At 41.7% G+C, this 12,961-nt stretch overlaps 2 protein-coding genes and 1 long non-coding RNA gene across 4 annotated transcripts in view; 1 reads left to right on the plus strand and 2 right to left on the minus strand.

The window, feature by feature from the left end:
* Window positions 1-7,786, minus strand: part of LOC118424843 (RNA-binding protein FUS-like) — a 21,435-nt gene extending 13,649 nt beyond the window's left edge. The window contains exons 1-7 of one of the 2 annotated variants that reach the window (XM_035833643.1): window positions 7,706-7,786; window positions 6,951-6,990; window positions 6,531-6,585; window positions 5,917-6,085; window positions 3,543-3,731; window positions 3,123-3,398; window positions 2,559-2,682 (exon numbers count right to left, since the gene is read on the minus strand). In XM_035833643.1, the coding sequence (XP_035689536.1) occupies window positions 2,559-2,682; window positions 3,123-3,398; window positions 3,543-3,731; window positions 5,917-6,085; window positions 6,531-6,585; window positions 6,951-6,990; window positions 7,706-7,727 (875 nt within the window). In that variant the 5' untranslated portion in view covers window positions 7,728-7,786. The remainder of the gene's footprint in view (window positions 1-2,558; window positions 2,683-3,122; window positions 3,399-3,542; window positions 3,732-5,916; window positions 6,086-6,530; window positions 6,586-6,950; window positions 6,991-7,705) is intronic. The other variant, XM_035833644.1, reaches the window with a different exon arrangement.
* LOC118424856 lies at window positions 1,097-2,552 on the minus strand. Its single transcript, XR_004832260.1, has 2 exons — window positions 1,722-2,552; window positions 1,097-1,442 (listed from the first exon to the last, which is right to left on the minus strand). It is a non-coding gene; the product is annotated as an uncharacterized LOC118424856 (long non-coding RNA).
* Window positions 7,787-9,704: 1,918 nt separating the features above from the next.
* On the plus strand, window positions 9,705-12,420 carry LOC118424844. The gene is made up of 6 exons (XM_035833645.1): window positions 9,705-9,905; window positions 10,404-10,587; window positions 10,969-11,128; window positions 11,308-11,442; window positions 11,820-11,938; window positions 12,264-12,420. Exons 1-6 carry the CDS (start codon window positions 9,760-9,762, stop codon window positions 12,366-12,368), a joined length of 849 nt encoding a protein of 282 aa, XP_035689538.1. The 5' UTR covers window positions 9,705-9,759; the 3' UTR covers window positions 12,369-12,420.
* The last annotated feature ends 541 nt before the right edge of the window (window positions 12,421-12,961 follow it).

Consider the following 12,961-nt stretch of genomic DNA (forward strand, 5'->3'; position numbering starts at 1 on the left):
GTTGACAGACCACACATGGATCATTACCATTTGAGGAATAAAACACTGATGGTCTACTTCTAGTATTTTCAGCTGGATACTTGAACCACTACCTTTTAGGTGTGGCCCTCCAGGTTAAAAGAGCTCTTAAGCATCTCCATCCAGCAGACTCGATCATGACCAAACAACCATTCAGGGCTGGTCTTCATTGATCTGTCCATGAAATATTATGACACACAGTTGTGTATGCCTTTTCAATACCACTTGGAATTGTTAATCCATGGAAAACCTGGAATGTTATTCTTCAAAAATTGTACTTCAAAAACTTAGCGTTGCTTGGGCTGTATTGAAATGTCGGGTAGTTATTCTACATAGCAAACATGGCCAACACACATCTGATTTGACTTCCACTTCCAGGTTTTTAAAAATTCACTTGTCCTATTGAGCACATACATATAGATCTACTTGCCCGAATTACTAGTAACTTTTCACTTGCCTGAAATTCAAATAACATTTATCTCTGTATTTCCATTTCCAAGAATGGAATTTTTTATCACTGGCTCTATTTTTCTGTGTTGATGCCATGACTAAATGAAAATAAGCATGTACATCAAAATCTCACTCGTGCAAAAAATCTAACCTGATCAGTCAGGAGGGGTAGGACATACACTTGGCCCGAATAGCACTTTAACTTGTCTAACCCTGACTTATACTTAGTTAAACCCAAGTTTTATGACTTAAAGGTAGCAGAGTCAAGGATCCTGGACTGTGATACACGGTGGAACCTAATAGGATGGAGGAGGCCAGCTCCTTTCCTAGGCACATAGGCAGTACCATGAATCATCACAGCATATTGTTGAGTTCAGCACAAGTGGATCTGACCAGCAGGTACCATGCACATGTTGTTATTCAGTAACCAATCATATTCATAACTCAGTTTCTTGTTTCAAACTTGCAAGTTGATCTTCAGAGCAGGAACCCATGTTACATCTTAAAAGTTTTAAGGATAACCATTCCATAGTCCATTGTTCAAAAGCAAACCAAAAACACCTTGTTGTTCAAAGCCAAGGGCAAGACCACTGTATAGTGTTGAAGGAATACTTGTACTTGGGGAAACTGCTTGAACTTGAAGTCTTTTACTTCCACACAAGGTACATTGGAAAACTACATACAACCCATGTATGTTTTAGATTCTAAATACCACTGCTTCTATGCTACTAGTCTACAATTTAGTCATTTGATATTGTTGATTGACCCTTTATCATTATGTCTACAATTTAACTTCTGGTCTATTCTCCAAGTGTTCCAGTGACAGCTGTTTGTAGTCCATATGACCTTGCAGCAAGTTTCCTCTTCTGATCATCCCAATAAGAAGCTGTGACACTCTGCCAGTGTCAGGGACGCTGTTCTCCCTCTGGTTTCCAGTCCACCAAGTAACACCAGTTCCCATCACTCATGTATTCCTTAGTCTATTTGACTGTTGTAGCACCACAGAAGATCTGACAGATAGCTTTGTTCATTCTTCTCGGACATACACTATAGTGATAGCATTTATCTCTTTTGTTGCCTGCCTCTTTCTTGGATGGGTCCTTGCTTGCTTAGCTTGTTCCCTTACTGTAGCCGTACCACTTCTGTTTTCACTTTGTTCCTTTACTTTGGGTAGATACCTCACAGCACCTACCCATTGTCCAGTCATGGACTTAGGAATCGTTCCCTTGCTGTACCGTTCTTCTTCTGATGACTTTTCTTGTATCATGTTATGGGTATGACCACTCTAAATGTTCTTTGCTTAGTATCTATACAGTCATCAATGCAGACATTGTTCTGAAGTATTCCTTTCGCCCATCTGGCACTCAATATCATTCAATCAATGATCTTGGTATTCGAGGAACTTGGCTGACAGCTGCTTTTTTCAGTACCTTCAGTACTTATACTTAAGTTATGTTCTTGACCTTCTATAGCACCTCAGGAAAGACACTGTTGCTCTCTTCTTGAACCTTCTGTCTCTAACTTATCAGCTGATATAATAAGGAATATACGCTTCCAGGTATTGGTGGCAATGTTTTATGAAATGAAGTAGATGTATTAAGTAAAACTATTTCTACTTCTTGCCTTTTTATACTGTTGACTTTTATACAGTGACACTAACATGAGGACACCCATTGCAACATCCTGGTGGAAAATATGCTAAGTCACTTTCCTGCTTTATAGGTTGAATTGCAACCCATTGTTTCCTAGTCGTGATACCACACCAAAGGAAGAATACCTTGTTTGCTTATACTTGTACTTTAAGTGTAGTATAAATGCTTGAAGTTTGTTGTCCTCAAAATTCAGAATGTCAGTTTAGAGGACAGTGTTTTATATCTCTGTGGTCATTATGCAGTATGCTCTGTTGTCAGTAAAGGGAAACATGAGAAGAACCACTGCATCATAACAGTAATTTATAAGCACAATATTACCATATAATTCTAAGCATACTGGCAAGAATAAGAATAAAACAGTGTAGTGATAAAATGAGCTTCCTGTCTTCAAGTCTACAGTTCACTCCTGGTCTAAGAAAAGATATGATTGACACCTACCCGCCATAGCCGCCGCCGCCGCCACGTCCGCCGCCGCCTCCCCTTCCACCACCACGACCTCTCCCGCGGTCGTCATAGCCTCCCGAGCGACCTCCATAGCCGCCGCCTCCGTAACCACCGCCTCCTACAAGAAGCATGTATCGTCAATATGTTGCCATTTTCTTTTGTGAACCATGGGCCTTGACTTATTTCATCCAAGAGGAGTGGCATACTGTTATGGCTTGTCTACATCTGTGGTTCCCAATATACACAATGCATCATTGCCATTTACCCACAATAATGCTATTTCAGTCTACAGTGGGAGGATTGCAATGCAGTACAGATAATGGGGTGAGCTGTCTGTCATCTCTGATTGCTTTTATCATAAATATCGTAAGGACTAAAGCACTAAGGTTTGAAACAGTACAGTACAGTCAATAGGTAGTACTGTATGCCATACCAACTGTAAAGAGTGGTAGCATTATGTGAAAAGGTAGTCCCCAAAGCCCTTTAAAGGCCATAGGGGTACTGGGTTGTTATCTAATGTGTCTTAGGGCATGAAATGGTAGGCGGAGCACTACGCACCTTGGTCAAATCCAGACCCGTTGCTGCCACCTCGGGAGCCGCCGCCACCACCACCGTAGCCTCCGGTAGGAGCGCTGCCGTATCCTCCCCCACCAGTGGAGCCAGTCATCCCGCCGTACCCACCACCGCCGCCACCACCCGTGGATGCGGGGGGCTCACGCTGTCCGCCATAACCGCCAGTACTCGGCTGTGCGTCTGGCGTGCTCTGGGAACCGTAGCTGCCGCCGCCATAGCCAGTCGGCTGCTGGGCGCCTGCGCCATATGAGCTCTGACCACCTAGAATTACAGAACAATCATGTTCTCTAAGCTATTGTCTCATTCCCCAATCTTTCGCTACCTAGCTTTGACTAGACGACGACGAATACTGATACCAAATATAGTATTTTAACAACACGATTACTAGAACTTCAGAAGAGCTACCTTGTCCAGTCTGCCCATAGCCTGTTCCAGCCCCCGTGCTACTGTATCCAGAGCTCCCTGTGTAAGTAGTGCTGCCCTGTGTTTGCCCATAGGACCCTGCTGTAGAGTAGCTGCCCTGGGATTGTGCCTGGCCATACCCTCCCATCTGCGGTTGTTGAGAGGAGTCATAGCTGCCATACCCTCCAGTACCTTTAACAACAACACACACTCCTTTAGTTTAGACTTTAGTTATGCCTTTCCAAGTCCTGCTTGCTCAAAAATCATCACAAAACTGTTGAACTAAAAAGGCAACCATATAAGTGACTTATACTATTGATGAAAAATTCCATCCAAAACTAAAAAAATTATTTTTAGCTGTTTAAATAAGCCTTCATGGAGGAAACAATACCATTTATTTATTATTGGTTAGGCCTAGGAAAAAAAATGTTGTGTTTCCTGTAACGGTCCTGAAAAAAATAGGGTCGGTAGGTAGGGATTATCTTTTTTTTTTTTTTTTAGAAGTAGGCTTTGGTAAAAACTCATGAACATGGTACCTGACTTGAAACCTGCATTATTTCATAAGCTTGGACATTGTTGTGGTGCCCATCCATGTCAATATCTATCCATATACTATAGTATATGGCCTTCTTCAGTCAACATTGACCATATGTATTGATAAAATCCTAATCAATATAAGCCCTACACTACAACGTCGACTGTGGCTAAACAGTCCTTGATACAAGAATGACAGTCTCTGCCACATGGGGTGCATCTGTAGGCTGACTCAGGTCTGTTTCGCAGGAGTTCTTTTTGAAGGATCCGCTTTTCTTCTGCCGTCTGCTTTCACCTGTTTTTTTGTCTTCTTTTTGTTATGTTGATGTCATATTGCTGGCTGAACGTCATAATCTTCTTCTTAAATTGACAAAAAAGTCCTGAATTTTCTTGTAAAAATTGGGCATGGGTTCCCCACTATGACCCCTTACATTGTGACATTGGTGCCTTCAAGTTTAACAAGTGGAACAGTATACACAACTCCAATTCATATATTTCCTGCTTGGAACTTTCCATGCAAATAACCATGGAAAAATGCTGAAAACAATGGGCAAAGCATCCCAATTAACTTTTATTATCTCGATCATGTTAGAAAAATAACATCAAAAGGTATAAAAAAAGTAGACAGAAAAATGTTGAAAACACTGGTAAAAGCATCCTCACTTAACTTTTATCATCTTCATCATGTTAGAAAAAAATAACACCAAATTAAAACTATTTAAAAAGAAGACAACAAAAAACCTGACAGGTGCATTTACTAACAGGTGAATAATGAGATATCTGAAGCATTTCACTCATAAAAATTCCAATAAGACCCACCCCCTCAAAAAGGTTTTCTATAAATGGTCCATCTTGAAGTTGATACAAGCAAGCAGGTTAAAAACAACCTCCTTATGAGACACCATTATTTTGGGATATCTTACCCCTGGAAAAATGGTATGTTCCAACCTCATTTACATATTCAAAATGGCCGCTGTCGCGCGTCGTCAGAAATATATGTATGCTGTTTTCCATAGCAATTTTCTGCATTTTTGGTGGTTTTGAGACCTAAAAACCAAGACCAGAAGTGAAATAAAGGCACATATGACATTTTTATGGGTAATAATGCCACAATGACCCAGTCATGTTTCTGCTGTGTTGCGAAATTTCAACAGAGAAATTCCCATCTTGCACCATGTGCCTCGAACAGGGTACGTCATTTGGTAAGATAAAAATTACTTTGCTCCTATAGCTAAACTTATTTTATGTCCTGTTAGTTGTGATTTATGATGTTAACAGAAGCAGATAGTGTTGTTTTGACTTTTTCTACTTCATTAGGAATTTGCAGAACATGTTAAAAAACCGATTCTACAATGATGCACCAGTCAAATGTTCAAATCGAAAAATTTATGTCCTCTACTAGCCGCTGACCCCAAAAAAAAGTCTAGGGTCGGCAGCTTTTTCTAGGGTCGGTCGGGTTACAGGAAACACAACATTTTTTTCCTAGGCCTTAGTAAGTTATCCCTATCACATTGACTTTCTTTTAACTAAATCTTGTTCATGGTAGCTAATATGAAGCTCATATCTAGAGCAAACATGGATCGATATTGGGTCCATAAACTTAGCTCCATATTCATGGATATAATTCCAAGTTTGTTTTTTTCTCCTTTATCTGACAATTCAAATCGATTACAGGGACATAAATATGATACCCATATAATTGGAATCATTGTGCACATAGATAGAAACAGAAATTCATTACACAAACTAACTCAAACAATTCTCAAGACAGAATCAGATGGTTCAAGACAGATGGGAATGTTTCTATCAAAAATCCAGAAAAGCTGTCTCTCTCCATCCCTACCTGACTGTTGTGAGTAGGGAGCAGTCTGTGCTGCTGGCTGTTGCGAGGCGTAGGATGTCTGACTCTGCTGTCCATAGCTGGAGTAGCTGTCGGTTCCAGTGGAGCCTCCATAGGAGCCGTATCCTCCACCAGCGGCCGGCTGCTGTGGCTGCTGCTGCTGGCCGTACGCCTGAAGTATACAATATCAGTTTTAAACTTTAACCCTGTGATATGCAATAACTCTGAGACATGCAATAAAGACCCATCGCAGGATTGCAGGGCCAATCTTTAATAGCGATCTACAAATCAGGAGAGCTTGATTCTGTAAAGTGAACAAAATATACACAATAAAGAATCTTTTTATACATCACTGTATACCTTCTACATTTTTGGTGGGTGGCTGTGGTATACAGGCACAAGTGTTGGTCTAGCCTGGGTGCCTTTCAATGTTCTACTACAGGCAGCTAGCATGATTTGCTTCAGCTCAATGGTTTGGACTGCCCAATCTGTGATATAGGCCCTTAAAATCTCTTTCATGCATTGAAGTGTTCTTGTTTTACCACAAGTAGAACCCTGTCACCTTTAACAAATATTTGACTTTTTTAAAGCAGAAAAATGAAGAAAAGATTAGTTACCTGCTGTCCACTCTGTGCAGTTTGTCCATAGCCTGCTGAGCCTCCATAGCTGTAACTAAAGGGGGACAAAAACTAGTTAAAAATAGACCGTTCAGAGAATTCAGTACTGTACATAATTCACTTTGTCTTCACGGTACCAAACTTTCACGGTGTGAGAAAATTTAACTTGTTCTCGGAACTGAATATTCACTGTTGCGGCAGGTGCGCATAAAAAAGGCTGTGAATTATTTGTTATCAGTAATGATAAGTTCACGTTACAGTCGTCACCGTGAAAACCGTGAACATAACAGTACATTGAAAAAATCAGGAATTAAGGTATTTTACATGTTCCTAGCAAGATAGAATATTATCTTGTTAAAACATGGGTAAGACCATTATGAATTTGAGGTGTAGCCGCAAATTTGACAAAAAAATACTTACTTTGGATGGGAGCCCGAGCCTCCACCATAACTACCATAACCTGGAAAAGAAAGTCTTTTAGCACCTTCGTAACATAGTTAGAAAATCTAAGTAACAACACCAGCACCATATTTTTTTTAATATCTATGCATGGTAAAAATACCCCCCCCCCCCGCTTGGTTTAGCCCGTTCTGCTAATTACTTGCTACCCACGCTGTACAAAATTCGCGAGTAGAAACCTGATATTTTAACCTAAAAAGAAGAAGATCCAAGCTACAACAGGTATTCACGGGTATATTGTGTTGTTAGGCTTGTAGAATCACCCAAATTGTACCTCGATTTACTCCCAATTTTGCACTGCGGCTGTGGATAAAGAAGACAAAAGGCCACGGCCAAACACCATGCCGCCATCTTGTACTTGTAGCTCACATTTTCGCACATTTTACTGTCAATGTGGGGAAAGAATTACGAATTTTCCTCCGAGCTTTCCTAAACATATTGTTCTAGGAACATGCAACGAGCAATCTGGGCTCTTTCCACGGTCGGAAAATGTCAATTCTTAGTCAACGTTTGCTCCAAAATAATTTGCAACGCGGCACACATGCAAGTGGCGTGGGTAGCCGGGTGTGGCTTGGCTATGTCCTTTCCACGCCGGTTTTGCGAACTAACCGCTCTTAAAACAAACAGAAATAGCCACTACACTGTCCATAGTAATTCCTGACATTTTTGGGTGACCAAAACTACGTCTGATTCCAATTCTAGCGCTAATTTGTTACCTTGATCTGCAGAAGACGCCATGACTGAGCTGATCGATGCTGAGGATTTGGGATTTGATGAGCTGGTCCGGTTTGGTCACGTGACAAGAAGGGCGCTTTTTACAATCTCGCGAGATTTTCCGAGAGTAATCATCTCCAAGCTTCTCCAAGCAGATGTGGAAAGGGAATATCGCATAGTTTCTCAGGGCCTCTCAAGCTCTCGGTTGCAAAGGCCCTGGTCCATGGATGCTGTCTAGGGAAGGGGAGCGCGAAATCGATAAATTACTACAGACACTTGGAAAAATACATGAATGAAGACCTCATAAGTTTCCAGTAGTTGCAGACGATATAAATTTGCGAAGGTATTGTCAAATGGATACTAGTCCCGAATATCAGACAGGTTCAAACCTCTACTTAGACGGACGGAGGCCTTTCAGATGCAGCAGATTTGTTAATCTTAATAACCTCAAAGCAAATTATAAGCTGGCAAAGCCGGGGTGTGGCCGACCTTGAAGTGTTCATTGACCACCGAATTTTACACGCTGTCGACCTGCAATGATTATTGCAACAGCTAGGGGGTCCCTATGGGTGCGCTGCCATGTCCACTGGGACCATCCAACATTGAGCAATAACGAGGAATGTCCTTTGATGTATATCGAACGTCACAAATTGGTAAACAGTGCTTATATCCACCTAGCAAGTAACTTATCTACAGCCTGAAACATCCTTCACACCGTGGACTACCTACAATGATAGAAATGCCAGTACCGGAGGGAATGGAGTCCATCCGACGGAACCGACACCGAACTCCGGGGGTGTGGTGTTGACCCTCCCGGGGGTGTGGTGTTGTCCCTCCCGGGGGTGTGGTGTTGTCCCTCCCGGGGGTGTGGTGTTGCACCTGTTGTGGTGTTGTGGTGTTGGCTGAGTGAAAGCCAAAGTAGTGTTGAGAATTAAAAGTTTCGGACAGGCGTATCAAACTCTGTGTTATCATCACTTTAAACTTTAGGAGGTACTTAAATGTATGACCCGTGTGAGGAGCTTACTATGTTTGAAAGTTGAAAGTTGTTCAACATGTTTGAAAGTTGAGCCACGTTTTAAATATAGAACCACTCTCGGCTGAATCTTCGTCTATATATACTCTATGGTAAAAATAAATTATTCTCTCCGTGTACGTACTGTGCTAGAATGATCACTGAATTTATACATACGCAGTCTGTGTATAATTATGTAAGTGTGTATAGTTGCTGTGATATTGTAGCGACGGCTTCCACACCACATGCTCAAATCCCTCGGTGTAAAAAAAAAAGAGAAAGACAGATGGACTGAGTATGAACAGTGTTCAGCCTTTTAATTTCTAACCGACCTTAGATGAACTTCGACTTGAAAGTAGGACTTGGGATGGATAGAGTGGACTCCATCCCTTCCAAGATGCTGTTGATTTCATATGTTGACACGGCACCTCGGGTTCAACGTCCTTAAGGGTGTTCTACGTCCCAGCTGTGAATGGATCGGATCAATCGCTGAGCATGCGTACATTTGGTCAACTTCTAAGTACAGACTTGGTGTGTTACGCCGTCTCCAGACATTGTGTTTTGAAAAAAAATAATTAGGCATCTTCAAATTTATTGTTACAGCCGGGTTTTCAGAACTTCTCCACGAACGTTTGGTGTTAACGTTATGTATTGATAGTTATGTCAACATTTGCTGCCCGTTATCATCAGTGATAAAATACCCAACCAGGTGGGAGATCTAGAATTTCCCGTTGTGACTGGATCGGATCAATTGGTCCGGATACACCTAGCTTGTGACCTATAATTACAAACCGGTAGTACGAAAGTCAAATTTAGTCTTCAAATTTACTCTAGCCCGATTTTCAACACCCTCTACAACCTTGGCCGTTGGTGTTATGTTATCATTGTCAACATTTGCTGCCGTTTACGTAATAAAATACCCAGGCTAGGTGTGAGACCTTCCTGTCGTTCCATCCTGCCAAAGCATATGGATTATATATAATAATCTTGTAAGGACGACGAGTGATAGCTGGCAGTTGTGAGCAGTGTTGCGTCCTGTCGAAAATGAAGCTCTTCGTCGCGCTCTTGGCTGTCGGGCTGCCTGCCCTGGCCGCCGCCCACTCCTGGATCGTCTGTACGGACTACCTGGAGAACAACGGCTGGTACTGGGATGCGGCAAAGTGTCGGGCCTGGCCGAGAAATGCAGAGCAGTAATTATAGATTCTTCTCTTTATTTTCTCTAATTCGTAAGGGTTAGTTAAGTTACTTAAACAGCCCACACAGTACATTTTTTTCTGTAAGTTGAATGCTGAAAGCTGAATGAAACATAGCCTGGATACCAGACCCCAGTCCGATCTCAAAAAATATCTACCGTGGAGACGCAATAGATATTTTTTTTAGATCGGGCTGGGGTCAGCTATCCAGGCTAAATGAAACAGAGATATAACGGAGAGGAAACACAAGATTTACTAGCTATTACGTTGAATGCATTGTTTATTAAGTTAATCGTTCAAGACTTTATCATATGGTGAAGAAATATGAAAATAGATCTGTCGATCATTTCACAGACATTTTTGTTCCTTATAAGATAGAGCTGAGTGCATGATACACTTTGGTATATTTGTCATATTGTCTTTTTTACAAGATATATAGCTGTGATAGCACACACAAAATTGTACACATAATATCTACAACACCTCTGGTTTCAGGTACAACCTTCGTGACAGAGTGTTCGGGGAAGCAGGCGGGACAGCAGGCTTTGTCCACCGACTTGACAATCATCCCGAGCTTACTCCACTGTGTAACGATCCAAGAGATGACGCCAACAGTTACCAGTTACCCATGGCGGCCTACTACCTGGGACAGAAGGTGGTTCTCACTCACCCATTAAACGTAAGTCATTCACCAAGTACATGTATCTATCCTCAACTTTTGGCTTGTACGATATTTGTTGTATCTGATTGAAAATTCTGTTGAAAAACAAAAAAAACATTGTGCATTTGATTTATGTATCATCAATTTCGATGGAAGACTCAAAGACCGAGCTTTTCTACCATTTATGTGTGCTTTTTGTGCTTTGTGCTTGGTACGTGTATCTAAACTGTATGAAAAAAAATGAGACATTAAACATTTTTTTGCTGATTACATTTCCCAGCCTTGTGTCCTGAATACTCGTGTTTGCATTTTATTTTCAACTTATAAAGACTACGAAGCCACCTGTGGATAGTGAACCAATATAGGCGCAAAATAGTGAGTGACATTATTTCTACATAGAACCACGCCAGTGACCCAAACTGTGACATCAGTAACAAGAGAGGCCGCGCGGACACCGAGAACCTGATGTTTGTTGTGGACGGAGACGAGGACCCCTGCTGTATCGACTCGGACAAACTCATCCAAATCATGGACATGGGGGTGTCGCCTTACAATCATGGTTGGTGTCATTCTTTGACTACATACTGTTAGGTAGCTTGACGCGGGTGAAGACTATTGGAAAAGTGTGGTGATAACTTTACATAATCATTTATCTTCATGGACAAATGTGTGTCGCGCACATGCCATCATTTTTTTGCTACTTCAATAATTTTTGGACATTTTTTTACGAATCGACAGGTGATGTACAGTTCAGCGATGAAGTCCTCTCGACATACCCGAAGGTCGGTTTCCAGAACGCGCCCAAGTTCTGTGAGGATCCGGCAGACGCCATGGGGACCTACAACTTCACTATTCCTATGGACATGAAGCCAGGTAAGACAACTATTATACATAATAGTAGATATGACAAAACAGACGTTGATATTTCCCTGAAGAATTTATAGGGAAATGATAGCACAGACGCGTCTTGTTATTGCATTTTCAAAGACGCCATATGTCAAACAAGAGTGTAACCTACGTGTGTCCTATACTATTGTACATTTAACACATTAGTCTGATTAGACGTTCTTAAGATTTCCGTGAAAAAAGAACAGTAGTAAAATGATAAAACAGTCACAATGCATGAAACAAAGACTTATGAACGGGAAAGCGGGGCCACAAAATGTCTCAAAAAGTCGTTTTTCACTGCAATTAGTCAGGAAATACTACCAATTATTGGATGGTCTCCATTTGAGATCTTTTTTAATCAGGTCGTCACACCTTCGTCTGGAAGTGGATTCGTGTCCCCTCAGTCAACCCCTTCACCACCTGCTGGGAGGCTGACGTGTTCGCTACGAAGGCCGAGAGGGACGCACACTACCTGGCCACGGTAATTCCTAATATGACCATCGTTTGTATGGACGTCATCTAGCTTTATTGGTGTATCTTACAAAATGCCCGGTAAAGAAATTGAGATAGATACATGTATTTGTTTTTTAACACACAGTCACAAGTGTATGTAGACATGTGTAATGAATACATTATGCAGTATGAGAATTCCAAAACAAGGACACGTGTCTTTATCAAGTTTAGTTGACACATGATCCACTGAGCGTCATTTTTCCTTCCTTCTCATTCTTAAAATGACACAACATCTATTTGACAGTTTCAAAATTGTAGCATTGTAACGTACATTTCATTGACGTATTTTGCAGGGCCGGACCACGGAGGACATGTGGGACTTCTATGAAATCAACACCATCGTGGACGGGGTGATCGTGGATCCCGTGGATCCTGTGGACCCGGTCATCACTGGCTGAGTGAAAGCCAAAGTATTGTCGAGAAATAAAGGTTTCGTACAGCCGTATCAAACTCTGTGTTGTCATCACTTAAATATTGAGGAGGTACTAAAATCTTAAAGCGTGATCCATATGAGAAGCTTACCATGTCATGTTTGAAAGTTTAGATGTAGAACCACTCTTGGCTGAATCTCAGTCTGTGGTAAAATAAATTATTCTCTCCGTATCTGAATGGTGCTAGAATGCTGACTTAATGTACTATGCGTATATACGTGTGTATATGTGCTCTGATATTGCAGCGACGACTCAAATCCCTTGGAATAAAGAACAATAGAAAGACGGACAGACGGAGCATGAACAGTGTTCAGCCTTTCCAACCGACCTTAGCCGACCTTTGACTTGATAGTAGGACTTGGGAGGGAAGGAGTGGGCACCACCCCCTCCACCGGTTGTTGATTTTATCATAGTGTTAACACAACACCTGGAGCTCAACGTCCTAATACCCCCCTCACATTAGGCGCGATTCGATCGGACGACGAGTCTGCGAGCTCTAATTTACAAGGAGGCATGACCCTGATGCCGACAAAAAAAATGGCAGAGCTCCCCCTTCCCGT

The sequence above is a fragment of the Branchiostoma floridae genome, chromosome 10, assembly GCF_000003815.2.
Source record: "Branchiostoma floridae strain S238N-H82 chromosome 10, Bfl_VNyyK, whole genome shotgun sequence".
NCBI classification, from domain to species: Eukaryota; Metazoa; Chordata; class Leptocardii; order Amphioxiformes; family Branchiostomatidae; genus Branchiostoma; species Branchiostoma floridae.

Excerpts from the sequence above, each read along its gene's own strand:
- LOC118424844 (XM_035833645.1), top strand. The coding sequence starts at position 9,760 with ATGAAGCTCTTCGTCGCGCTCTTGGCTGTCGGGCTGCCTGCCCTGGCC. Across the intron at positions 11,443-11,819 it reads TCCTATGGACATGAAGCCAG|GTCGTCACACCTTCGTCTGG; the intron begins GTAAGACAACTA and ends TTTTTTAATCAG. Across the intron at positions 11,939-12,263 it reads ACGCACACTACCTGGCCACG|GGCCGGACCACGGAGGACAT; the intron begins GTAATTCCTAAT and ends CGTATTTTGCAG.